The sequence below is a fragment of the Anabrus simplex genome, chromosome 4 (assembly GCF_040414725.1).
Source record: "Anabrus simplex isolate iqAnaSimp1 chromosome 4, ASM4041472v1, whole genome shotgun sequence".
Lineage (NCBI taxonomy): Eukaryota > Metazoa > Arthropoda > Insecta > Orthoptera > Tettigoniidae > Anabrus > Anabrus simplex.
Genome location: NC_090268.1, coordinates 45,456,955 through 45,483,355, shown reverse-complemented (window position 1 = coordinate 45,483,355; position 26,401 = coordinate 45,456,955). Strand labels below are relative to the sequence as shown.

The 26,401-nt window shown below is 36.6% G+C and overlaps 1 protein-coding gene across 1 annotated transcript in view; it reads right to left on the bottom strand.

Annotated features, from left to right (window-relative positions):
* SLO2 (slowpoke 2) overlaps positions 1 to 26,401 on the bottom strand; it is a 525,845-nt gene that overhangs the window by 99,684 nt on the left and 399,760 nt on the right. Inside the window, exons 15-19 of the mRNA XM_068227345.1 lie at positions 24,200 to 24,347; positions 18,737 to 18,802; positions 6,727 to 6,832; positions 1,674 to 1,918; positions 1,420 to 1,554 (exon numbers count right to left, since the gene is read on the bottom strand). Of these exons, the coding sequence (XP_068083446.1) occupies positions 1,420 to 1,554; positions 1,674 to 1,918; positions 6,727 to 6,832; positions 18,737 to 18,802; positions 24,200 to 24,347 (700 nt within the window). The remainder of the gene's footprint in view (positions 1 to 1,419; positions 1,555 to 1,673; positions 1,919 to 6,726; positions 6,833 to 18,736; positions 18,803 to 24,199; positions 24,348 to 26,401) is intronic.

Genomic DNA, 26,401 nt, shown 5'->3' with positions numbered 1-26,401 from the left:
TTTTGGTACAGATTGTTTCTATGTGGGACAAAGGATAAACTTCTGATTAACGTATTAACTTGGGTGTCTATACCTTTTTCCACGACAGTGGGTAGACAACTGCTAGTTGCTTTACGTCGCACCGACACAGATAGGTCTTATGGCGACGATGGGACAGGGAGGGGCTAGGAGTGGGAAGGAAGCGGCCGTGGCCTTAATTAAGGTACAGCCCCAGCATTTGCCTGGTGTGGAAATGGGAAACCACGGAAAACCATCTTCAGGGCTGCCGACAGTGGGGTTCGAACCTACTATTTCCTGAATACTGGATACTGGCCGCACTTAAGCGACTGCAGCTATCGAGCTCGGTGGTAGACAACTGATAGGGAATCTGCCACCAGGGCGATTGCCTTAAACGCATATCAGTAGTGATTGATTGATTGATTGATTGATTGACTGACTGATTGATTGAAGTGAGTATTTGAGTAGATGTTGACTATGTACCATGAGGGTTCATTAAAGGTTGATGTGCATATTCTTAAGAAATTTAATTTGTTGACTAGAACAGTTGGTACCTGTACCCAGGAATCATGAAGCTGAAACTCTACATCTTATCCACTATAAGTCATTGTAGATGTCAATACTAAGAATGAAAGGAATGTGGTAAAATAATCACCCCATAATATTGTAGGTTGTGGTACAGTAATTTTAGTTACTAGTATAGTTAAAAAAAAAAAAAAAAAAAAACAACTGTTTGCTGTCACATGTATTTATTCAATGTTTCAAGCTGCTTCCTTGGTTCCCAGGACTCCTGATTCCTTCCAGCAAGCTACAAGCTACGATTCTGCACACACCCCCTTCTCCATCTTGATGATCAATATTCCATGCTGCAGTAGTATTAACATTGGTCTGAAGCAATCTGAATTTTCACACATCAAACTTTTCCCCTGATCAATCTAAAAATTGATTGGCATCCAAAGCAAATGTAATATATTTTACCTCATACAATAAGTGCAGAAATACCACTTTCAGCACTCCTTGGCCACTGAAAGTGGTATTCCAGACAATGACAGAGCTTATAAAACTGGACCCTAGCTTAAGATTAGATATCACCCAAAAAGTCACTGTTCAGAAATAAATCAAGTGGAACAGATTTACAACATATAAATAATGTTTATTAACTTAAAACTTATCCCAATTATTTCTAAGGCTTCTGGAGCTGCCTCAGTTCATTCTGGGTTTTGGACTTTCAGATGAAAATTCCATGCCAGGATCAACAAGGATTCAAACCTTGGCAGTCTGGGTAGAAAGCAAAGAGCTAATATCAGCCAGTAGCTGATTTCATAAAAATAATTGAAATTATTCTACTAAATTTTCTACAATACATTTTACATTTCAACATTTATATTTGTTTGTAAATTAAGTAGACTTCATATTTCTTACTTGAACATGGTCTGGACAGCCACAATGGTATTACAGTCTGCTAGAGTATCTTCTTCTGCAGAATTGGACATTTCTTTGTTAACAACAACAACATTTTCAGCTAACGTAATCCCTGCTCGCAGAAGATCATCAAGGCTGAAATAAAAATAAAATACATCTCATACAGCAGTAACATAGAAATGATAAAGTGTGCTTGAATGATGTGAATAAATAATTTCTCAAATATCTTTAAAAATATAATGTACCCATCTTACCAGTCTATTGATCCAAGCATCCAGTACACCAGTGGAAAGTAGGAGATGGCATCGAGGAATGCAATTTCTGGCCGCCGTTCTAACAGTAGTATGATAGGATTTAGAGATGTTTTTGACCGGAAGTGAGCTCTTAGTGGAATTATGAAGTTATAAATGCCATTGGATGCATAATCAGCAGCCAAGATGATTGTCTTATTCTGCCAATTATATTCCTTAGCATTACGATAACTACAGTGTTCACACACCTAAAAACATAGAAATTTTAGAATCACATCTATGGATAATGAAACACAATTTGCAATGAACAGTGTAATTCATTTTAATGCATGATAGTGAAGTTTAATAATAACAAGTAAATATAGTAAACTGATATTACATTCTCAAATGACGTTAATATTTATTGCAGTGAAACCTTGTTGGTGTATTCCTCATTAACATGTTTTCTCACTTAGCACGTCGTAAATTTGAAGTCCCGATTCTCATAAAAGGGGTATTATTGATGTCCTATTGACCCAGACCTTTAATTTTAATATCAGATCTCTAACAACAATTGAATGGGAGCTGACAGGAAAAAAGTGATTGTGTGTCTTAAGCCAGGCTTAGAAATATCAGACCTCCTTGGTGATAGCAAATATGTGACAGGTAGTGTTGTAATGCCTGCAGTAACACATTTAAAATTATCTTTTCGTTACTCTGATGTCAATACTGGATATATAGCTAGGTTAAAAAGGACTCTTGTAGAAGATTTAATGGCTAGGATAAATGATCAGTGTAATTTGAAGATATACCAGGAAGCTACTGCTCTTGATCCCAAGATTTAAATATCTTAGATGTATTGAATAAAAGGACCGGTAATCCAGGTGGAGAAGAATTTTGGAGAGAGATATGGATGGAGTAAACGTTCCAGTAAAACAATGCAACAAGAAGAGAGGAAACCGAATTTTAAACTGACAAAGACGAACAGGATTCTGGTCATGGCATTTCGGTTTCGAGTTCAACACCACTTATGATGGAGATCGCAGTCTAGAAGTCATTGCTGGAACTAGAAGATGATTTTGCAGACCCTCTGAAATGGTGGAAACTACATTTAGTCCAACTTCCACATCTCGCATGCATAGTGAAAAACTTGCTTTGCATTCCAGCTACTTCAGTTGCTTGTTTGAGAGTGTTCAGTGGTGCTGGAAATATTGTTACTAAGAGAAGGGCGGCCCTTAGTTCTGAACATGTCAACACACTGACATGTCTGAAGTCCTGGAGCAAAGAGGCGTGACTGTAAATAATTGTTAACTTCACAGTTTGAAACTTTTTAACCATTAAATCATCAATATTGAAATATATTTAAAATATTAACTTATCTGACTTTTAATATTTTTTTTTTACTTGCCTGCTACCAATACATTTAAAATTTAAAATTATTTTATTTATCATTACAACTTCCCCCATGCGGAGGCTGCCACAAGGACAAAGTATGTCGACTACACAGTATTTTGTCCTCTAAGTTACTGTTGACTTTGCTAGTGTGCCAGGTAGAAAAATCACCACAAGGCAAAATACATCTACTTTACAGCATATTGAATTATAAAATTATATTGTGCCAGATATTTTTCTCGAACTTATAGTGTGTGAATCTGATTAAAATTTGATTCATCAGCTGATTAATCAATTAAAGTCATTAGGTCAGCCAATCAAAATTTGTAATTGATCGATAGCTTTAATAAGAACCAAAACACTAAAATAAGAATCATTAAATTTATTCAGTGTGGGAAGTTTCAAAATGAATGCATGCATGATATATTAGTCATATAAAATCAACTGATTGCAAACAAAATATTTTCAATATCAGTTACAGTAAATTCATTAAATTGACTGCTGTTATACCAATTATATTTTGAAACATATTCAACAATTTTTATAAATATATTTTACAATAGAAAAGCTTTTTATTATTTCCTCCTATTCAATACATACAGCGTGATTCAGCCGTCCCTTCCAATGTAGTTTTATGCAACCCACAATATTCATTCCGTCCTGAAAACTTTGCCCTACTGGTATGCTCAGACAACACAACTGTCTATCTTGGTATTTACCTCCTCACCATGACAGGACGCCATAATGTTATAGTTGTATTAAACACTGGAAGGCGTGCGTATGCCTTCTAGATCATATGAACCTGACAAGCTGGCAAAACACTAAATTGATATTGTTACTGCAGTAAACCTAATACTTGCTATAAGCTGCCCAGTGTGCCGTACGGAACCATAGTGTAGTTGGTGAAGGCGGGGCGAGCGGGCTTGCATGTCAGGTGGGACGTTCGAGTCCGGAGCGAAGATTATGAATTTTTGAAATATTTGTTTGATACGTACCGTACGCAATGTAAGTTCAATACCCACTTCCATGAAAATTGTGTGTCAATGAATGTGTTTGTGGCCCTAAGGTGGGCCGATTAGTTAGCAGGTCGGGCACATACAGACCAGAAATAATAGCAACTCAACTGCCCTGACAATGTTAAACCGTTTTGGTTTATGCACATTCGAGCCCGGTGTCCAATAGATTGTCTTGCACACTGAAGCATTTCAGGTGTAATTGCTCGACAGGAGATCGTGATGAGTTGCTGGAGCTGGTCGTGGTTTTCCGGTGCTTGAGCTTAAACAGCGTTCTTCAAATGTCCCCACAAGAAGAAGTTTAACGGCGTTAAATCCAGTGATCTGTAACGGGCCTATCACAGACTGGTGGCTGGTTGGAAATCATGCCTATTGTCCGTAGGCATCTTTCAACACGGTGGAATGTCGTAGCAGCCGGGTTTTGCCTGTCGAGATACCGTTCCTGGTACAGAAGTAGTGCCCTGCATGCATTTTGTCTTGCTTCCCCATAAATGAGGAGCATGTCGACATATTCCTCTGTGGAAAAACATGCCAAATAACAGCGGAGATTATAGTACATTATAACCAGAGGAGTGTGCGCAGGGCACAAGATGAATAACAGTGTCATTCTACTATTTGAATGTGGAAAACTTGGGCCTGTGTTTACGTATTCAAACATCGTACCGACGCAAAAACATTTGAATGATGCAGGATTTGAATTGCCGCTGACACATACTGTCGATTGTCAGGCGAACGCCTAACCACATCTGCTACGCTACACTGCTGGAAACATGCTGGTAGTACAACGAGAGCAGAGTACATACGCCATCCGGTTCAGTGTTTAAGACATTAATTATTGCACTGTTACTTAGTTTTTTGCATTAATTCCCCTCTTCGTTACACCCGGTCACGAGGCACGGCAAATTAACATAGTTACATGGTAAAAAAAAAAAGGTTGCTACATGATTTCAAGGCATCATGTTTTGTGAATGGATGATATAACATTTCGCTAGGATTCAGAATCGTGTGCAAAATGTGCTCGCTGAACCTTAGTACCATATAGTACGCCTGTTGGGGAATAGCACCCCTATAACCATGTACACATTAGTTGGGCTGCAGCAAAAGATATTGAAAGGGGTTGCTGAATCACACTGTATACTGACAGAATGATTTTTAGCCAAACATGTTTCAGCACATCTTTGAGCCATCTTCAATGAAATATATGAATTAATGTTGGATAAGTAACACTATAAAGAATGTGAAGGAGCGTGTAAAAACAGAGTAGAACATAATTAAAATATCTAAAACAAGCAGGGTTATAGTGAGGCTGGAAACCTCTATGTCTAAAAATATTAATAATAATAATGTTATTTGCTTTACGTCCCACTAACTACTTTTACGGTCTTCGGAGACACCGAGGTGCCGGAATTTTATCCCGCAGGAGTTCTTTTACGTGCCAGTAAATCTACAGACACGGGGCTGTCGTATTTGAGCACCTTCAAATACCACTGGACTGAGCCAGGATCGAACCTGCCATGTTGGGGTTAGAAGGCTAGCGCCTTAACCGTCTGAGCCATTCAGCCCGGCATCTAAAAATATTATCACTCTAAAATGAGGGTAAAATCTCCATTATAAAGTTGGAACTGTCCATCTTCAATGTGTAATGTAAGCATATGATATGGAGGGCAACAGAAGCCGCTGAATATAGAATATGTGGAAAAAGGCCTGGTACTCAATTAGTGGACACCGTCGATATGTTGATCTTATAAAGTCCAGATGTGATCTGTAATGGAAAGGTGTAAGAATGTGTGTAGAAAGCTGAAGCTAAGAGACATGAAGCAATAGTGAAATAAACGTGTGACTTACTTACTGAGTGGCTTCCCTCTCGAACAGCCTGACCTACCTTGTTGGTCTGGATGTCTTGTTTCCACTAGACGTGTGTATGGCTGGGTCAGCTGTGTTGGTATGGATAGGGGGAAGAATGGAGGGAGGGTGGTGCTAAGCAGGTGAGGAAAGGGAGGGGGAGGGGTGGTGTTATGTTGATGAGCTGGAAGCAGGGTTTGTTCTTATAATAAAATTATTGGCAAATGAATGGAATGAACATTTCAAGTAATGTATTCTTTCTTTCATTAATCTCATTTAAATTGTGAGAAGGGTTCTTGAATGGGTCAATGTTGATATGGATGCTCTCGAAAATAAAGTGTAAACAGGCAATACGGAATGAAACTAATATCTTGTAATAAAATAAATGTATGTTTGCATCAATAACAATTCGACATCCGTACCTCTTATTCTTACAATTATATTAGCTACCTATCTTTTGTTTGTAACATAAACGGGAAAGAAAACATGTAGGGAGGTAATACGGTATATTTCAGAAATCCATGGCATTCTTCTAAACCATAATACATAAGCCAACACTGCACTCTAGTTACACGTGTCTGATGCAGCCACACTCTGGTAAACAACCATGTCTTGATGTCCATTCACTAGCATAGAATGTACCAACCTTGCCTCTGTTTGCTATTCCTTGAGTTGAGGCTGCACGTTTTGAAGAAACAATAAAACTGAAGAGAAATTTTTTTTACTATTAATAACTTAAAGAATGTAGAAAGGTATTCTCGCCTCATATGTCATTTTATGTCATGTACGCTTAGATCTTAACATGAGCGTTTATAAGGTATGTTCCTTACCTGTGCTAACTGAAGGCAACAAAGAGGCTTCTTTTCTTTAAGGAGGTAACATAACGTTGGACTCACACCAATGTAGGGTGAAACGGGTGGAAAACCTTTTACAATTCTGTAAAAATGAGAACAATATGTTAGTAATAATAATAATAATAATAATAATAATAATAATAATAATAATAATAATAATAATAATAATAATAATAACAATAATAAAATAATACTAATAATCACCATCACCCATCTTCACCTTTAAGAAATATGAAAAAAAAAATCTCCCAGCTGCCATTTTAGGTTGTAACAGCTCCTGGTAGCTTTAGTATGCTAACAATTTCCATAAATAAAGGCTGAGGTTCACAGGAGAAACTTAGATTCTCTAAGGATGTTACATGCTATTGTTTAGAAAGTAGACGGGATGATCGGTGGTTCCCAATTAGCTACTATGAAATACAGATCCCCGCCGTTTGTAAAATAATAAGAATTAAGAAAATGATCAGTAGTATAATTATTTGAATAAGTAAATGCATAGGTAAGAAAGCTAACAGGAGTAAAATATATACAGCATACAAAAAAACAGATGGAGAGCAGTAACTTGCCATGTAAGTGGCTGTGGATAGAGTACACATAAAAGGAACAAATGGCTACAAAACTCACATGCTCACATGACAAGCTGCTGGTCTCCACCTGTTTCCTATACTGTACGTAAGCTCACTGGACAAAAAATTAGTCACCCCTGGAGAAATAATTATAAGCATCATTTAATACCATGTAACTCCGCCTCTGGACTCGATAACCACCTGGATCTGGTTAGGAAGTAAGTCCAGAAGGTTATGCAGGTATGTCGCATTCAGGTTAAGCCACTCGCTGAGGATTTGATCGCACAATTCCCCAAGCTGCGGGGATGCTGATGTAGGCATTTTACCCGTTGTCCCAACATGTCCCAGATTTTCAATGGGATTCAAGTCAGGCGATGTTGCAGGCCAACTGAGATGTAATAGAGTGGGGGAGTGTTCGTAAAACCAGTCACATATGTGTCCAGCCCTATGAACTTTGCTGTTGTTAACTTGAAAAATCAGGGTATCAGTAGCATACTCATCATGCCGATTTCCTCATCATGCCAATTTTGTCTGAAAGGCAACATCTGATCATCCAGAATGTTTAAATAAACATGCTGGTTCATGTTAGTGATCACCTCAGTGAGTGGGCCCAATGGATGATACAAAAAACACCTACAAAACATCATAGAGCCACCTCTGGTTTGAACCTGACCTTGCACCTATCCAGGATGAAATGCTTCATTTGACCTTCAGTGCACTCGACAACGTGCGTCATTGGAACATAGGTAAAAATGCGATTTGTCAGACCACATTACATTCCGACAGTCAGCTACTGTCCATGCTTGATGATTTCTAGCCCATTGAAGATGTGCAGCTTTATGTGCTTGTGTGAGGAATGGTCTCAATCAATACTGATCTGCATTTAGGGCAGTTGCCCAGGTGGCAGATCCCCTATCTGTTGCTTTCCTAGCCTTTTGCTAAATGATTTCAAAGAAATTGGAAATTTATTGAACGTCTCCCTTGGTAAGTTATTCCAATCCCTAACTCCCCTTCCTTCTTGCGAGGTGACCGACTCCTAATGTTCACTGCATGCAGTTCCCATCACAAAGTTATCTTATAAGCTATAAATTTCATTTTTGTTCAATTTTGAAGTGCAATTACAAGAAATAAATTGACCTTTTCAAATGATATTACATCAGTGGCTGAAACTAGTACCAAGACTGATGTAATATCATTTACTTGATATATTGTATTGAAAAGGTGGACCCTCTTGTCAATTTATTTCTTACAAAGTTATCTTGCTAACAGGCTGGGATGGACCTTCATTCACTGACTGGAGTAATTTCTGTCAGGTTTGGAAGCGATTTTGTTTCACAAGTCTTGAAACACATCTCTGGTCCCTCTCAGTCAGTCAGGATCTTTTTCCGATCACGATTCTGACATCATGTTTCATGGCCACATGTAGTACACAACTGCTTGTAGACATGTTGAACAGTCCGCTGTGAAACACCAACAAATCCAGCAACTTCACGCACTGCACGGCCATGGGCACAGCCAAACACGATTGCCCTTTTGTCACTCTGTCACATTCTTAAATCTACCCACGTTGATGTACACTGTCCGCTTGAAATATCAATGTCTTACTGATCACTGCTGCCTTATGCTCATGTAGAGGCAGTGTGTATATGGTTGAGCATGGGATTCATTTGGTGCGCCATCTGTACAGACTTAAAGATCCATCTGTGTGTGCGCATTAGGATGAATAATTTTTTGTCCGGTGAGCTTATGTACACACAATAAAAGAAAAGTAGACCATAAAATTAAAATAAATACATTAATTAAAAGATGATGCAAACATAACTATACTGTGGAGGATGAACAGCTGTTTTATCAAGATCAATTTTTTCTGCATTCCCTTCAATACTCTCTAGTTTTATAAACAATTCAATTTAGTGAACACAGAGATAAACAACCTTTGTGAAACATTTTCAACACCAGATTATACTTACACTATGCTTATATTTATATGCTTATATCAAATAATTCAGTAAATTCTGAAAAATTCCAGCATTCCAAAGAAATCAAAACTTGTCTTGAAGTTGTATAGTTTTAAGTACAAAAGTGAATAAAAATGTAATGGTTTAAAATGACTAAAGTTGTTTCTTTCAGATCTATATCCTCTTTAGAAGTTGCAAATGGCAATTTTATTATTTAATCGTATGGTGATTTTATACAATATATATTTATATACACAAGGCAAAATCAAACTTTAAAGTCCATCCTTCTCAGCCATTCAGATAAACCAGGAGTGAGAGCGAACAAATCATCAGGAGTGCCAGGGTACGAATGAAGAGGACAGCGTTGGACCAGGTGCTCAATCGTCTGTTCTTCCACGTTACAATCACACATTGGTGAACTGATCCAACCCCAATTGTACCTGAAATAATTGCAACAACTATGTCCAGTCCTTAACCTTTTGATACGGCACCAGAGGTTCCTCGGTAGGTCAAAACCGTTTGGCTTCTTTGTGGGATCAAGATGGTGGGCACTTGTTCCCAATGTTTTTGTTGCCACTCATGCTTCCAGCTTTCAGTTAGGTCAAATCCATTCGCAATGAGTTGCTCTGTAGTGACACTTGCTGTCTTCTTGATTGCAGTTGCTGCAGTGATGGATGGTAGAATTCCTGGTGCAGTGGCAAAGAGGGTGATGCAAAGATTTTCTTAGCTTCCCTTAGTAGAGCTTGCTTCCGTCTTAAGTGAGGTGGAGGGATGTGACTCAGCACAGGTAACCAGTGACATGGAGCAAATGGCAGTGACAATCACTAACTGTTTCTCTGACATATGTCTCACGTAATCTGAGTTTTCTACACCATTTCTTTTCTTTTACTTGTGCATTATTTCTTCATTCATCTATTTATTGTGTACAATTCATCACAGTCTAGTTTTCTTGTGTTTGTTACTTAAATTTTCTTCCCCTCTCTTTTTAAAATTCTGTACTGCATCACTATCAGCCAAATCAACATTAAATGATATGGCCTCTTTAAGTCATAGATCAAAATAGGCTTGTAACAGTCTTCTCCAAGTGGTATGGTTTTGTGCAGTTGTCTGCTAGATGATATCAGCATTCTTCCTGATATCTCTGTCTCATTTGTCTGGTGGTCTTCCTTTAGGCCTCCGATGTTCTTTAGGACTCCATTCCAACACTAGCTTCATCCATCTTTCATCATTATATCATGCAAAACATGGCCAGCCCACTGGAGCATGCTCTCTCCAAGATGTTCTTAACCTTAATAATTGATCAGATGTCAATTGCTCTTTTCCTATCTTTCCTTGTATTGCCCTTTCCATGGCTCTCTGAGCTGTCCTATGTTTTCCTTTTGTAAACTTGTTTAGTGTCCAAGTCTCACAACCATATGTTAAAACAGGAAGAATGCATTGCTGAGGTTAGATTTTGTCTTCCTTTGACACTAGACAGGTCTTTATAATCTCTACTACAAACTAGATTCCATATCCACTAAAACATTCCCAAGCTGAATATTCCTGTTTATTTTCATAGCAAGTTTTGGAATTTTCCATTGGTTCACTTCTCAAGAACCTGAAGAGGTCTGCTACTACAAATATTCTTCTCTGATTTCTCCTGATTCATTTCCTTTTCTCTTTCCTGATATCATCACCATTGTCTTAGTTTTGTTTTTGTCAGGTTTTAGTTCCATTCCTCCAAATTTGCCTAACTGTGTACAGAGGTCCATGGACGACTAGAGATGTATGATTTGGAGTGACGAGTCATGCTACACCATGTGGAGGTACAGGTGTGATGTCATGTCAGACAAACAATACATGTCAGACTGTACAGTGCCCACAGTAAAGTTTGGCAGAAGTGGAGTAATAGTGTGGGTGTTTTGCATGGAAGGGACTTGGTCCTCCAGTAATACTACAGAGCACATTGATGGTGGACGTATTTAAGAACACTTGACCAACTTGCATATTGTTTATGGTAGAAGATCAGTTTTGACTACATATCTGGATACTTTTGACAACTAGTGAACTTCTGGATTCTCTCTTATAAGGTCTGCACTTAAACGTTTCCCAGGAAACTGTTGAAATATTTAGCGCCACTAGAAAAAGTCAGTGATGTAACAAATTACAAAGTACAACAGAATGTGAAGGATATTTTGTAAGCAAGGACTTTTTACCATATCTTATGAAAGCCTACATATTTCAAATGTTGTTCATGTGCACCAACTCCCAGCATCCCTTGCTCACAAACAAATGCAATCTGTAACCACATTGGCAGTGTGTGCACTTCGTTCTGTGTGTCTGAAAGGTCTACTATGTGGGAAACAAGGTCAGTTATCTGAAGATTCACTGCCGCCAGATCTGTGAAGTGTACGGTCCCAATACTGAACAATGGTAATATTCATAAGTAGATGAAGTCATTCAAGAAATATCAGATGTTTGCAGGAAAATCTCACTGTTAGTAATGAGGTTGTCCAATCCCAAGTGGACTTCATGATTATTGATTCTAATTTCTTACACTATAATAAACATACTTTCAAACTTTTACCTCCTTATCACAGCAAGTCTTGTTAATGGGAAACATTTGGTGTAAAGAAAATACATTGCAGCTTACATCAATATTTATTATTAATCTGTTCGATTTTGGCCACTATGGACCACAGAGTAACAACTATGATATCCTGGAGCATATTTTCCCACCCCTGCCTTTGATCTTCTGCCAATATAGCTTCATTCGTTGACTGATCTGCTTCCTTCTTCTGAAAAAATCACTTTTGAAGATTTCTTTTCTCCTCCTTCTTGGAAGCCCCTGAAGTCAGAAACAAATTGTCGAAAGTGGTTCCTGTTTTGGATGTCTTCATGACTAATCCCCATTCTCTCCATATCAGCATGTATCTCCATAAACCACCTACGAAAATTTTTTTCCCCTTCAAAATGTGTATTGAGTTTTCGATTCAGCCTTTCTTGATTCATACATCGGAGATGTCCATAAAATTGTATTCGTCTCTTCTTCATTGACTCTATGATTCCCTGAGTCTCATTATATCTCTTTGTTACGTCTTAATATTCATTGTCCACCAACATATATAGGTCCCAGAATCTTCCTCAAGATCTTCTTTTCTTTCTTCTCCAGTTGTTCCAGCAACCCTCTGCTTGATAAAACCAAGGTCTCAGCAGTGTATAGTCCTTTTTGGTTTGATCACGGTGTTATAGTGCCTTAGTTTTGTTCTCAGCCTTAATCATTTCTTGTTGTACACATCTTTCGTCAACTGGTACGCTAATTCCATCTTTTTGATTCTTGCTTCTCGCCTTGACTGCCTTCTGTTGTGTTCATGATTTTTGGAACTGATTGGATGTTTGTCATAAATTTTGTTTTTTCAAAAGAGATCTGCAAGGCCGTCTTCATAGCAGTTTCACAAAGAATACTGATTCTTCTATTTGCTGATTCAACACTATTCGCAAAGATAGCCAGTTCATCTCCAAAGTTAAGGAAGTTGAACTTCACCTCTTTATTCCGTGCCCCAACTCTGAATTGTTCTTTCTCTCCCTCTAAGGCTCTTAGTTGTCCTTCCCATTCTCTAATGACCTTTTCCAACACACAGTTGAAGAGCATTGGTGATAACCCATCCCCTTGTCTAACTCCTGTCTTAATTTTGAAGCAATCTGAAGTTTCCCCTCTGATCTTCACCTTCGACACAGTGTAGCTGATAGTTTGTTTAATTGGGTTCCGTGATTTGTCGTCCACACCAAATTCTTCCAAGATCCTCATTAAGGTTTCCCTGTTAATAGAATCATAGGCCTTCTTAAAATCTACAAATACTACTACATAATCCTCGTTCTGGAAGTTCAGGATCTGTTCAGCACATGATCTTGTTTTTCTGAAACCGGCCTGATATTCTCAAATTTCTTGGTCAATTCATTGTTCAATTCTATTCTTCAGCACTTTGGATAGGACCTTGTATGCTACGGACAACAGTGAAACGGCTCCGTAATTTATCACATCAGTCTTGTCATCTCATCAAGGCCATCTGCCATTCAGGTGGGATTCTCTCTTCAGATCATATTTTATGAAACAACCTATCTAAGGATTAAAATAATTGTTCGTTCCCCATCTTCAACAATTCTGCCATGATTGAATCTTCCCCTGCTGCCTTGTTATTCTTCATTGACATGACAATCTCTTTAATCTCAAACTTATCTGGTGGTTGAGAATCTGGATCCTTGACTTTCGGTTCTTCTGTCATTAACCTCTCTTTTGGTTCACTACTGTTTATAAGCTTTTCAAAATATCATGCTAAAATCTGACAGTTGTCTTTATTGTTCAGTTTTATTTGCCCATTTTTATCTGCAAAGCACAAACTTGGTGCTTGATATCCAGAACGTCTGGTTTTGAAGGTTTGATAGAAACTCCTCATGTTATTCTTCTTAAAATAATTTTTTATCTGTGATAGTTGCTGGTTATTGTAAGTTCTCTTGGCATGTCTAAATGTCTTCACAGCTTCCTTTCTTACACAGCTGAAGGCAATACCAATATAAATGGTCCATTATTGAACATTGGGAATCAACATCTACATCACAGCTGAAGGGTTCATAATTATTCATAGTTTTTGAAAAATTCCATCTTTTACATGCTTCCAATCACTAGTTTAAAGCCTCTTCACACTCCTCATTCCACCAAATATTCTTCTTCTGTTTAACCAGTAAGATGTCTCTTTAGCTGCTTCCTGAATATTCGTTGCTAAGTCTGTCCAATTAGCTTGGATTTCTTTGTTGATTTGTAGCTTCTGGACATCATATCTAGGAAATCTTTGTTTGTTGTTCTGTCTTTTGTTGAAAGGAATGAACCTTATCTTAATTCTAGTGAGGTAATGGTCAGAATCAAAATTAGCACCCCTTTATACCTTAACATTCATTATTTCCTTAAACAATTTCCCTGAAATTGCAATGTGATCAATCTGCTTTCCTCCAACTATCTTACCAGGCGATCTGCATGTTTTACTGTTTTCGTGGTAGGTGTTTAAAATGAGTTGACATTAATTTTAAGCTGTACATCTTACAAAGATTGATCAGTCTCTCACCTTTCATGTTAGTTCTATTATGGGCTGGATATTCTCCTACTACCTTCTTGAATTTCCTCTCTTTCCAAATTTGTCCATTGAAATCTCCAAGTAATATCTCGATAGTTTTGTCAGGCATCTTTAACATTTCATCTTTCAACAGTTCCCAGAACTCTTCTACTTTCTGATGTATAGTTCTGTTATCATAACTTTTTAGAGTATGGGCACTGATGAGTGTATATCTCTTATTCCCACAATGTATAGTGAGAAGGAATAGCCTCTCTGATGGACTTGTGAAATCAACCACAGAATCCTGTTTACAGACAAAGAAGGCTGTGCCAAGTATTGGAGTTCCTTTGCCGGTTCTTATTGCCGGTTTTCTTTTAAAAATCCTGTTTTTCAGTTTCCGATACGTCTTCCTCCAGATATCTTGTTTCTTGCACTGCCAAAATTTTGATATAATATTCTTCCATGACTGGTTAGTTTCATTTGTTTTCCAGTCTTGAGTAGCGAATTCACATTTAATGTTCCAAAGGTGTATTTTTGTTTTGTCTTCAGTTTTTGACGAGATGGTTCAGATTTACCTAAGCATTGTGGTGCAGGTTCCCCAGAATCCATAGACCTGCATGCATTGCCTACTGCGAAGGTAGATTTCTTGCAAGAGTTACCACCTGGGGTAGTTATATTTCCGGAATGACATTCCATAATGCTGTAGTTGCTAAATGTTTATTTGGTTGAACAGGCAAACCCATTCAAGGGAATAAACTATGGTTGTGAGCCATAGCCTTTCTTTAGGTTACCCCTAACCTGGAGAACAGATGCTGCATGATGGCTTCCAGTGGCATTTCCTACAATGAGGGGACCATCACCCCACTCAAAGGGGCTCATCCGCTCAAAGCCGTTGGCCCCTTTAGGGAGTAGAGTTATTTCCCGCTGCCCAACACTCGGTGTTGAGACATTGGCTGTACGGTCTACTCTATTACTACACCAGGATACCCTGGCCAGACATTGACATCAATATTTACTGAATAATAAAACAACTGAATTATTCTTCTATAAGTACTCATTTTTGCTGAATTTAGATAATGATTCAGATCCAGAATATAAAAGTAATTGAATCAGATAGCATTATGAGCATTATTTATACATCTTGGAAAAGAAAACAGTTTTAGTAAAACAGGTCATACAATACTTATACTTACATTCAGCTACTATTTCCAGATATTTATTTAATAATGAACAAAAGTCATATAATAGCTTTAAACTACAAAATAAAATCATTCAAGCAAAGTAATGGTCAGTTTCATAGGCATTAAAATAAGCTGTAAGCAAATAATGAGCCATACAAAATTAAAAGATAAAGAAGCATTTATCTAGAAAGTGCTGCGAGTAAATGAATTTCTACAGTAATTGAAAGGAAAAAAAAGAAAAACATCTTGCAACGAGAATTACTTATCTTGTTACATAGAACACTTCTGAAAAACAAATTTAATCTCATTAAAAATACATTTTTTTAACACCGTACAACCATGTAACATAAAGCAATTCTTACAGCTATTGGGAACAAGACACTGCACAAGGGAGCTATCACATATAAGGCTTTACATATGACACAGAATCAATACTATACACCGTAGAGACAGCATTGCAAATAACCTACAAGATCTTTAACAAATACAGCAGCTATGTTCCAGAGGTCCTGATACAACATCTAAGGGAAAACACTGATTATACACAGAAAATCTATAAATGTACACTTGATTCTAATTTTACAATTTTTAAGATCCTAATAGAGCTGAAGTTTCTTGACCATATAGTAATGAAACAGCATAGTAGTAATAATTAAAAATAATTCTATTCTCAAACATTTTTGTTTTCCTAGTTCTCTTTCAAGGTAGGAAAGTCTCAGTGAGTCAGTCAAGCTCCAAGAGTAAAATGTGAGAATGAGGAATTTAACCAGCTCTTTATTAGACTCAATATCAGTTAAATATGTATACGAAAGTATTTAAATGTAACACTGCAATTTTTGTCTTTTGCTTCTAATGTCTGAATTTATACCCACATGGAAAATCATTTTTATCTGAGTTATTAAGATAAATCTTATGTTTGCCTAGTCCAGGCAATAAAGGAGTGCTTGATTCACCCAGAAGGACATTTTCCTATCAGGAAACTGAAAAATTTAGAAACAAGATATCCACTTCAGCCAGTACCAGAAGGCAAAAGCAGTCAGGTACAAAACTAACAATTCAGTCCAAATCAGTACCAAGATTATGGACAGTGAAAGTCTCTACCCTTTACTCTTCTAGATACCTTCATGATCTGTTGTATTGAGTGTTTTGCTTAGCTATTCACATTTATCACACTTTTCACTTTATTGTTGAGAAAAGGAATGAGTTTTTTACTTGGTTCAATTTTAGCTTTAGTTTATTAATACAGTGATTTACAGTTGTTAAAGATATTCATGCCAAATAATAAAGTCTACTGAAAAATCAAGATCTTCATACATCCTACCACTTGATGTGCTGTTTAGTCGTTGAATAATTTGCTGTATTTTCTATAAATATGTCTGCTTTTATTAGCCTATATATTTCTTTAAAAAAATCAATAACTCCTTTCTTTAAATGAATATGATATTGCGCATAGTCAGTTGAAGCAAGGAATAATGATCGTTTAGTAGAGGGTGTGAAAGGGTACACTACTTTTGGAAAGAGTGAGGGGCTTTCAAAAGGTCATTGCAGTGAAAAGGTTCTTTCTGAAAATTTATATTTCAAGACATCTGAAAAGATGTCTATATAAATAAAACAATAACTTTTGTCTATTCTTAAGATATTTTTTGCACCAAAAAAAGAGTTTTTTTTTTCATTCAGACATATCTTGGACAGTTGAAAGCAAAAAGTTGATTTGTATTTTTTAGTCAATTTTACCATCGTGCATGAAACTTGGTATTTGGGTTAAACTAGACTGCCATTCACTACAGGGGCTGCCTGGACGTGGCAGTAAAGGTGTGCTTGGTTCGCTTGGAAGGACGTGGGTCGTAAAATTTAAGAAATGAGATTTCCACTTCTGGAGGGCATATCGCCCTGAGGTTCACTCAGCCCACACCAAAAATGAGTACCAGGTTAATTCCTGGTGGCAAAGGCGGCAGGGTGTAGAGCTAACCACTCTACCCCATCAAGTATCAAGCTTACGGGTAGTGGAAGCCTTTACCTTCCACCCCTCCAAGGGCCTTCATGGCCTGTGCGGAGATGACTTTGCTTTGCTTTGCTTTTACCATTCACTACTTGTGTACATTTTGTTTCCAAATTCCAATCCAACACTATGTTATAAGGAATCATAAAATGAAAATATCTAAATATCTTCCTTAATATTGGAGTAACTAATACAAGTAAATGCTGAAGAACAACAGTTGAAAATTTGATATAACATTTTTTCTATGATAGAATGAAGTTATTGGTTTTTTAAAGTCACACAGACAGTGCCGAACAGACCACATCTTGCTAGCCAGTGGAAAGTTTATCTTGTTTCACTCAATGGCAAGTCTTCCCTTCAATCAAATACACTATAGACAATACAAGACACTTCCAGATTTAGCCTTGTTAAAACGGGACACAATTCGAAAGAGGCACTCCTAGTGGCATGACCTGGAAATTTGCGCTAAATTCAAATATCAATGGAAATTCATATACGGAAATGGATAAATAAATTACGTCTAGAAAGAAAGTGTTATAAAGATATTAACTTCAAAATTGCTAAAGCAATTCTGGATAAATAAAAGAAGAATCAATTAATAGATTATTATTTAAAGACTGAAATTAGATATATAATCAACATGTGAAATGCACAGCTGTGAAAGGGCTTGATCTTTCATTTATGCATTACTTTGTTTTGCTTTAGCATTCCTACGTGAACTTCTCCAGTTATGAGGCATGTTTTTTAAGTAAGATCCGTTTGAAAATAAGTACACAACAAAAGGTTATTTGAAGTATTTCACCTAGGACTTCTTACATGCCAATATGAACAACATGGTATTTAATGGGTTTCTTCACCTTAAAAAATTCTCCAGACTAGGCCAAGATCAATTCCATGATATTTTTTACATTTCAAGCATGTTTACCACTTGACAACCGATGCCAGCTAGAGATCACCTAGTTTTTATTTATTTTTAGTGTGCTATTAGCTAGTCTCCAACCTGGATATGTAATGCTTTTTATCTTCCTTCTTTGCTTCATATTTGGGTAAATATAATTAAGCAATAAGATTATATAATCATATATGATATTATGGTATCGATCTTATCTATGAATTATCTATTCATTTCAAAGTTTCCCTGAAAATAAGATACAATGGAATATTTTTCTTTTATACATAGAAGTGGTAGCCCACTTACCGACTGCATTCACCATGCCATGCTGACTTAACACATTCTTCATTGTGCCCCTCTGTAACGTCAGATCTGAGAAGATAGTAAATTTGTGCCATAGACAGGTGAGAACAAGGAAAACAAATAACACAACATGCAATCATAACAGTGGCATTAAGGTGACAAGATGATCAGAAGCAGTGAAGGACAATCTTATACAGCAGGGAAAACAGATAACAGAGGAAGCATAATATATTCATACATAACAACAGTACATAGAGAGAAAGAAGGAGTAAGTGTTCTGAAATGTTTATGAGATCTTTCATCATGGCAAACAATAATTTATTTGCTAGTATTAACCAGACATTGTATGATTTCCTATTATTAGATTTACTTTAAACATAAAATAAATTGATGTGTAAGGGAATAGAGTAATATGGAGTTTGAGTTAGGAATGTCACCTAATGTACTTTTAAAATCAAACTTTACAAATTTGTAGTAAGAGTCATACAGTGTTCCTGCTCCTAGTGAGGTCGGCAGTTGACATGCACATGCACGCTCGAGTGGTGTATTCATAACCTCATGCTGACTCACTGTATAACCATGAGGTGGTCAGTTTGTGAGTTGTGGAAAGCCGTGAAGCCGTGCAAGTGATACGTTTGTTGCAAGAGCATGTGTGGCTGAATTACAGTAGAATTAATTAGAATTAATTACATGGTGCACTGTAACTGCAGAATGGATATTAGGCCCCATACTTTCCACTGATACCATACATTCTGAAAGATACTGCACAAATATTCTCTCAACGTTTTTTCAAATGTTGAGAGATAATGAGATAAGATATGGCTATTTCGAATAGGATTCTGTCACAGCTCATACTGCACATGATTCTTTGCAATACATAGAGGCGATTTTTGATGATAGGATAAAATCAAAAGAGTTATGCCCCCCGCCCCGTTCCTCCGATCTTAGTGTATGCGACTTTCATTTGTGGGAGAACACTAAAAAATAAAATGTACACAAATAATAAATGTCACACCATAGATAAACTTAAAAACAATATAACAACAGTAATTAGAATAATTATGCAACAGGAACTTAGGCATGTGAACAGCAATTTTGTTAGAAGATGCCAGGAATGTTTGAATGCTGAAGGAGACCACTTTCAATACCACCTTGATGCAAGTGTAATGGACTAGTATATCTTGGAAACAATTCTCTAACCCGTGGGTAAATAATAGTACCGTAATATCGGGCTTGAATGATTATTATTCGTGTAGTTATGTCCAGACTTTGTTTGGTATAAATCGTGATTATATTATTTGTGAGGTTATGTCATGAAACATTTGCTGTATGTATATTAATAAGAGTTTATTTGATGTAAGAACCCGTATTTAATAGTATATAAATTATTATTACCTGTGTATATGATGAATAAATCCAATGCAGTGTTGTGCAACACATGGTAATAGTCCAGAACAACGTATCTTTGGCACTAGAGAGTTATAGAAAATCCATTCACTGTAAATAGGCTACTGGAGACTCTTGAAATTACAAGAAAACATGTTATATCATATTCTTCTAGAAGGCTGGCCAGGCAACGTATATAAAGAGGCAGGCTTGAGAGTTGAGTGGAGTTATTTTAGCGAGGGTTGCGAGTGCAAGTCGTTAATCGAGTACGTGAATTTATGATGTGATTTTGTTGGGTTGGTAGTTGGTTGAGATGCAAGTGTTGCAGTTTTCTTCTTATTCTTTGTAGTAGTGTTTTGTTCAAGAGGGCAAGTGGTCTCCTTCAGCATTCAAACATTCCTGGCATCTTCTAACAAAATTGCTGTTCACATGCCTAAGTTCCTGTTGCATAATTATTCTAATTACTGTTGTTATATTGTTTTTAAGTTCATCTATTGTGTGATGGTTATTATTTATGCGTCTTTGTGGTAACAAAAACCTGTAAAAGAAGTCAGTACTCATGATAAAGGCTATTGGGTGCATAAATAAGCAATAAACGTAATAATATCAGTTATAGAATAGGCGGGAGATTAAGAATATACCACTCAGAACATGCGTGTTGTCTCCCGGCCCCGCTGGGAGTGGGACACACTGTACTACTAGGGTGGTCCATTAAATAAAATCATCACAATTTGTTTCTCAACCATTTAATTTAGACTCCAGAAAATTAAAATTTTTCTCTTGTATTTCACATAAAATACAGAAAATTAAAAATATTCCCATAAGAACATTTATTCACCATTCATTTCCATAAAATCTCTCTCCAGACTACCAATGTGGAGCAAGTGCATTTATGCCTAGTTGATTCTAGTCCTTGGTCTATCAATGAAGTCATATATACCTTAGATCATTTCAAATAGTACTAACATGTAATTAGAATACCTTGACTGCTCAGAATTAGTTTCAGGTACAGTCTGTGCAAAAATTTGTTCAATATTTGGGGAAATATGACAATGAGATGCTTGAAATGCTGTGTGATGTTTATGCCAAAAACCAGTAGTGACAGATCCATTTTACAAAAGGCAGGATTCTATTGGAGGTGAACAATATATCTGGAGACCAAGTACAAGCACTACTCCAGGTCACAATTCCTCCTCCTCTTCTTCTTATCCTTTTCTCATTACACAGGTTCGGCTTTCATAATTTTGAGGCACCATTTCTTCTTTGTAGGGCATCTTCTTTTGTGAGACCCAACATTTTTGTGTCCTTGTGGATAGTCATCATCCAGGTAGTTGCAGGCCTGCCCCAATTTCTTTCCCATAGCAATGGTTAACCGTTTCTTCATGATGTAATCATAAGGTCTGCGCATCACATGTTCATAACAATCTCAAATATGATTCTGATAGTTTATCTGTCATGAATGAGTTTACACTACTGCTGAATATTCACTACTCACCTTGTCCCAGCATGTCCCCGTTAGCCCATCGCAACATGCACACTTCTGCTGTGTGAAGTTTCTCTTTGTGCATCATATTACTGGCCAGACCTCAGTACTATATAACATTCCAAGCTTTGTGCCTGCTTTATATACAGTAGAACCCCTATTTAACGTTTTTACAGGGACCTGATCTTTTTAACCTTAAATGGGGGTTTACTTAAAATGAGGTTTCAGTAAAAAGCACACCTTTTCCAGAGCTCTTAGCTTGTATTAACATAAATACATTATTTACACAGTGACAGCAATAAAACAAGGAGATACCTACCCTACACACTGTACTGTTTTATGGTTTGTGCTTCATTTTGACAGTTTTTTGTCAACGAATACAAAACCGCTTCACTTTAAGGTTCTTATAACGTTATACATGATTTTCCATTAAAGTCAGGAAAGATAGCAAACTTGCACAAAAACACATTAAAATCGGTATGAAACAGCGATTATTTTCGCGGATGTTTTACAAGCAGCAGCTTACTTGTTAGCACGTATTTTCTAATTCCAATAGTCGTCAGTATTAACTGACTGATTGATTGATTGATTGATTGATTGATTGATAAAAGGAAAAGAACATTAAATGTAACTTGAAAACACCAGCACCTAAAATAACAACATTATTGGCATGTCTTGAAGCATTGATGAAATGTTATGGTTACATATGAGTCCATTAAAATTGATGTCTCTTGCACATATGTCCAACACTTTTGTGTCACTTTTTATTTTCAGATAATCATAGTCTTAATATAAAATGTAACGGCTGTTACAGACTGCACACTGAGCTTGCAAAGCAATGGAATTTCAGGTAAAATTTTGGAAATCACTTCCAAGAATATCACATTCTTAGCTAGAGAGAAACAAGTGTTTGGTTCTGATGATATCAAAGACAATCCTTAAAATGCTCTTCAGTCACAAAGCTATTGATTCTGCTATCTCAAAATCTCCACAGTCCAAGATCCTGAGCAACTGAGAAACTTCTTCCTATCATGACACAAAGTTTTTCTCATAAGTCACAGTTACCAACCATTAGCAGTTTGTTGTTCTTATTATTAATAATGAAAGAGAAACTATTTCTCTAGGGTGTTAAAGGTGCACTCAGTTTTCCTGGAAGGATATGGCTTCATTTTCCTATCAGGAAGTTGAAAAATTGAAAAACAAGACTTTCAATTCAGGAGAGACATATGGTCCTGAGGTTCACTCGACCCATACCAGAAATGCGTACCAGTCTACTTCCTGATGCATAAGGTGACTGGGCAAAGGTCTAATTACTCTAAACCATTTAGTGCCAAGGTTATGATTAATGGAAGTAATTACATTCGACTCATTCTCATGGCCTGTACAGAATTGGTTTTGCTTTCTTCTTTTTTACTGTTGATAAATCACACTAAATTTCACTAAGATCCTCCAGGTATTTTTAAGCAATATTGACAATAACACCTAAGTGATTTATAAGGGGTACAGTGACTTATGACCCACCCTGTGTAACTTAACCGAACTCTAAAGGTTATCCATGTAGAAGATGGCTATCATGCTCTCACCATGTGGATAGAAAAGAATACATGAACTCATGGTTAATATTTCAGGCAGTAAAATCATACTTAGAAGATAAATTAGTTGAGAAACAACTTGTGTGGTTTTACTTAATCAGCCAACCCTATGAAATGAATGGCAAAGTGAATGACCATAACAAGTAAATACTTCTTTCAAATAAAATGCTGTTTTCCATGTATGGATATCCAAAAAATAGAGTTCCATGTATTTAGGTAGACCTCATCCTGCACTGTTGATGAAAACAAATCTGTCTTAATTAGGATTAAAGTATTTAATTTATTATTGTCAGTTGAAGTGTTTGCATATTTAGCATAAACAAATAATATTCATGATGGTAAAAGATTAATGCTTTATTTAATTTAAAATGACTTCTTTCATATATAATTTCCTGGTTCAAATATTATATTTAAAAACAATTGTATTACTTCTACATTTATAAGTTCTAAAAGTGCAGTATACTACATCCTATTATAAGTTGTTTGTATGCATTACAAGAAATAATGCGCAAACTATGAATTTTTCTACTGTCATACAGTAATAAGAGCTTGTCGGAATAAACATGGTAAGTTCAAGACTCTGATGCAATGGAGAAAATTCAATAAATAAGCAAAAGATTTTGTGTTTTTCAACTCTATATTTAAGTAGAGTTCATATAGAAAAGAATCGTCCATGCTTGATATATATGTATAAAAGTAGAAAATGGCAAGACTGAAGAATATAGTATCACTGTCCATGCTAAATTTAAGTAAGAAACTTTACTGTACCATTATTTAAATATCACTTTTATCTTGCATTACATTTCATGTGAAGCAAAAGGTCAATATTAAAGAGAGAGAAGGAAAAAAATCCTGATATCTTGCTTTAATGAGGAACATTAAAGAGTCTGTTCCTAGTTACAGGTTCATACCAGATGTGTGTTTCAACATTGTTCAGACATAACATGCTACAAAGAATACAAAGGGTGCTTCTTTCTACTACTTTTGAAACAAGAGTTTACTCACGCTATCTTCTCACTTGGAGATCTCCATGGAACATCATCATCCATTTCGTCATCACTTTCATCACCTTCATCTTGTGGCTCGGATGCTATGTTTAAAGATGAGCTGGTGAACATGTCTGGTACAGGTAAAATACTAGGACGGCGACTCCCTAGAACCAAAAGAGCAGTAAGCACTCTCAAGTACATCTATGCGTACACATACTGCATATAAAGTTAGATTTAAATCCATGTTTAACAACTATGCTAACAGAACATGGTCATATTAAGTCGTACTTATACAGGTTCAAAGTTATAGACAATCCAATGTATCCTTGTACTACAGGTGAGCAAACAATAGACCATATTTTCAAATGTAAACTAACAGATCAAGAAAGAGACATGTTAATCGGAATAATACTGAAGGAAGAAAACTGGCCAGTAAATCAAAATAGACTTATGAGTAAATAAAAAAGAGAAATTCTAAAAATTTGTAACTAGACTAAAGGACAAAATTATGTCTAACTAAATAATAGATTAGCATTGTGTTCTTGATAAAGTGATTAGAGAGTGATGCCGCAAAATGCAGTGGTATATGAAAGGGATTCAAGAACAAAGGAATTGGAGTTGACTGTTTAGCCTTTGTGGTTCTGTCAGAGTCAGCAGATGAGGCACAGAACCAAATTGCCCAACTCCAGGAAGAAGCAAGTAAGGCAGGCTTATGGATCTCCGAGAAGACACAATACATGATCAACATCAAAAGAGCACCCAGATGGGTGACTGTTGAGAGAAAAAGGATTCAGAAAGTGGAGAAATTCAAATATCTGGGGGAGTGGATACACAATAATAACCTGTCAGAAAGAGAGGCACTGGTATCAAGAATCAGCAAGATGAACTTGGCATATAAACTAACTAGGTACACTTAAAACAAGAAGAATATCTTGATCAATGCAAAACTTAGACACTACCAAACAGTGATCTGCCTAGAGGCTTCATATGCAGCTGAAAGTTTGAACCTGATAAAAACAGGATTGATCAAGAAGTTGGAACTAGTGGAGGGAAAGATTCTGAGGAAGATACTGGGACCCTAAAGAACAGAGGATGGATCACACAGAAAGAAAGGAAACCAAGAATTATATCTCAAGATAGAAAAGATCTCAGATACCATCTGAAAGAGGAGAGCCAGGTTCTTCGGACATACCGTATTTTCTCACGTAATTAACACACTGTTTTGACGAAAAATACAGACGAAAACTTGGGATGTGTAAATTATTCAAGGAATTCAAATACTTAAAAAGTTATTTACAATTTATTTACATTTAAAAGCTACATCAAATATAATATACACACAATTGGTTCAACTCATTTTCTGTTACTGTAATTTGGAGTAAAATTCCAACGTGAGGTAAGTTGGACACACGATTTCAAGTATTGACCTTCCCGTTATGAGCTGGCAATATGACCTGAGGTGAAATAAACATGAACTCATCGACACTGGAAAATATTCTTCCAGTTACGAGCTGGCGATATGACCTGAAGTGAAATAAACATGAACTCATAAAAGTGCCATTCATGTAAGTGCATAATAATGACATGGTGGCAAAAACAGAAAACTGTCCAACACAAGAAGAGCTGGGCATCAAAGGAGGGACCCCAAACAATTTGTATCTAAAATTGTACGAGTGACGTGTCCATCCACTTTTTTAAATACGAACATGGATCCCTCACGGAAATTTTACTTCAGGCATTGTTTTTCATTTTAGAACAATGTAAGGTGCAAGCTTTCTGCCATCACCTGTTACAGCAAGCATTGCAGTACATAGCTGTTTTTCGCTTCCGGTAGTGCGTACGATAACACTCGATGTTCCCTTCTTATCGATTGTTCGACTTTGTGGCATATGGAAATTGAATGGGGTCTGACCTGTGGTTCCTATTTTGCAGAGCAAATATTCCTTCACTTTACGCTTTCCAATGACAAAGCGATGAAAATTAATAACTTTTTCATTGAATTCATTCAGCATTTTTGGAATAAAGTTGTTCTTCAAGGAGAAAGGCCATTTCTCTTCATAAAAGCCTCGGTTAACCTTCAACTCCAAGATACTGATTCCATGTGCAGCAGCTATTTCTTGTCCTTTAAAATACAGCATTTCATGAGAAACGGCATATCCAATAACAAAATCATACATTTAAGCTGATCCTCCCCTACTTTTGGAAACTTGCCATCTTT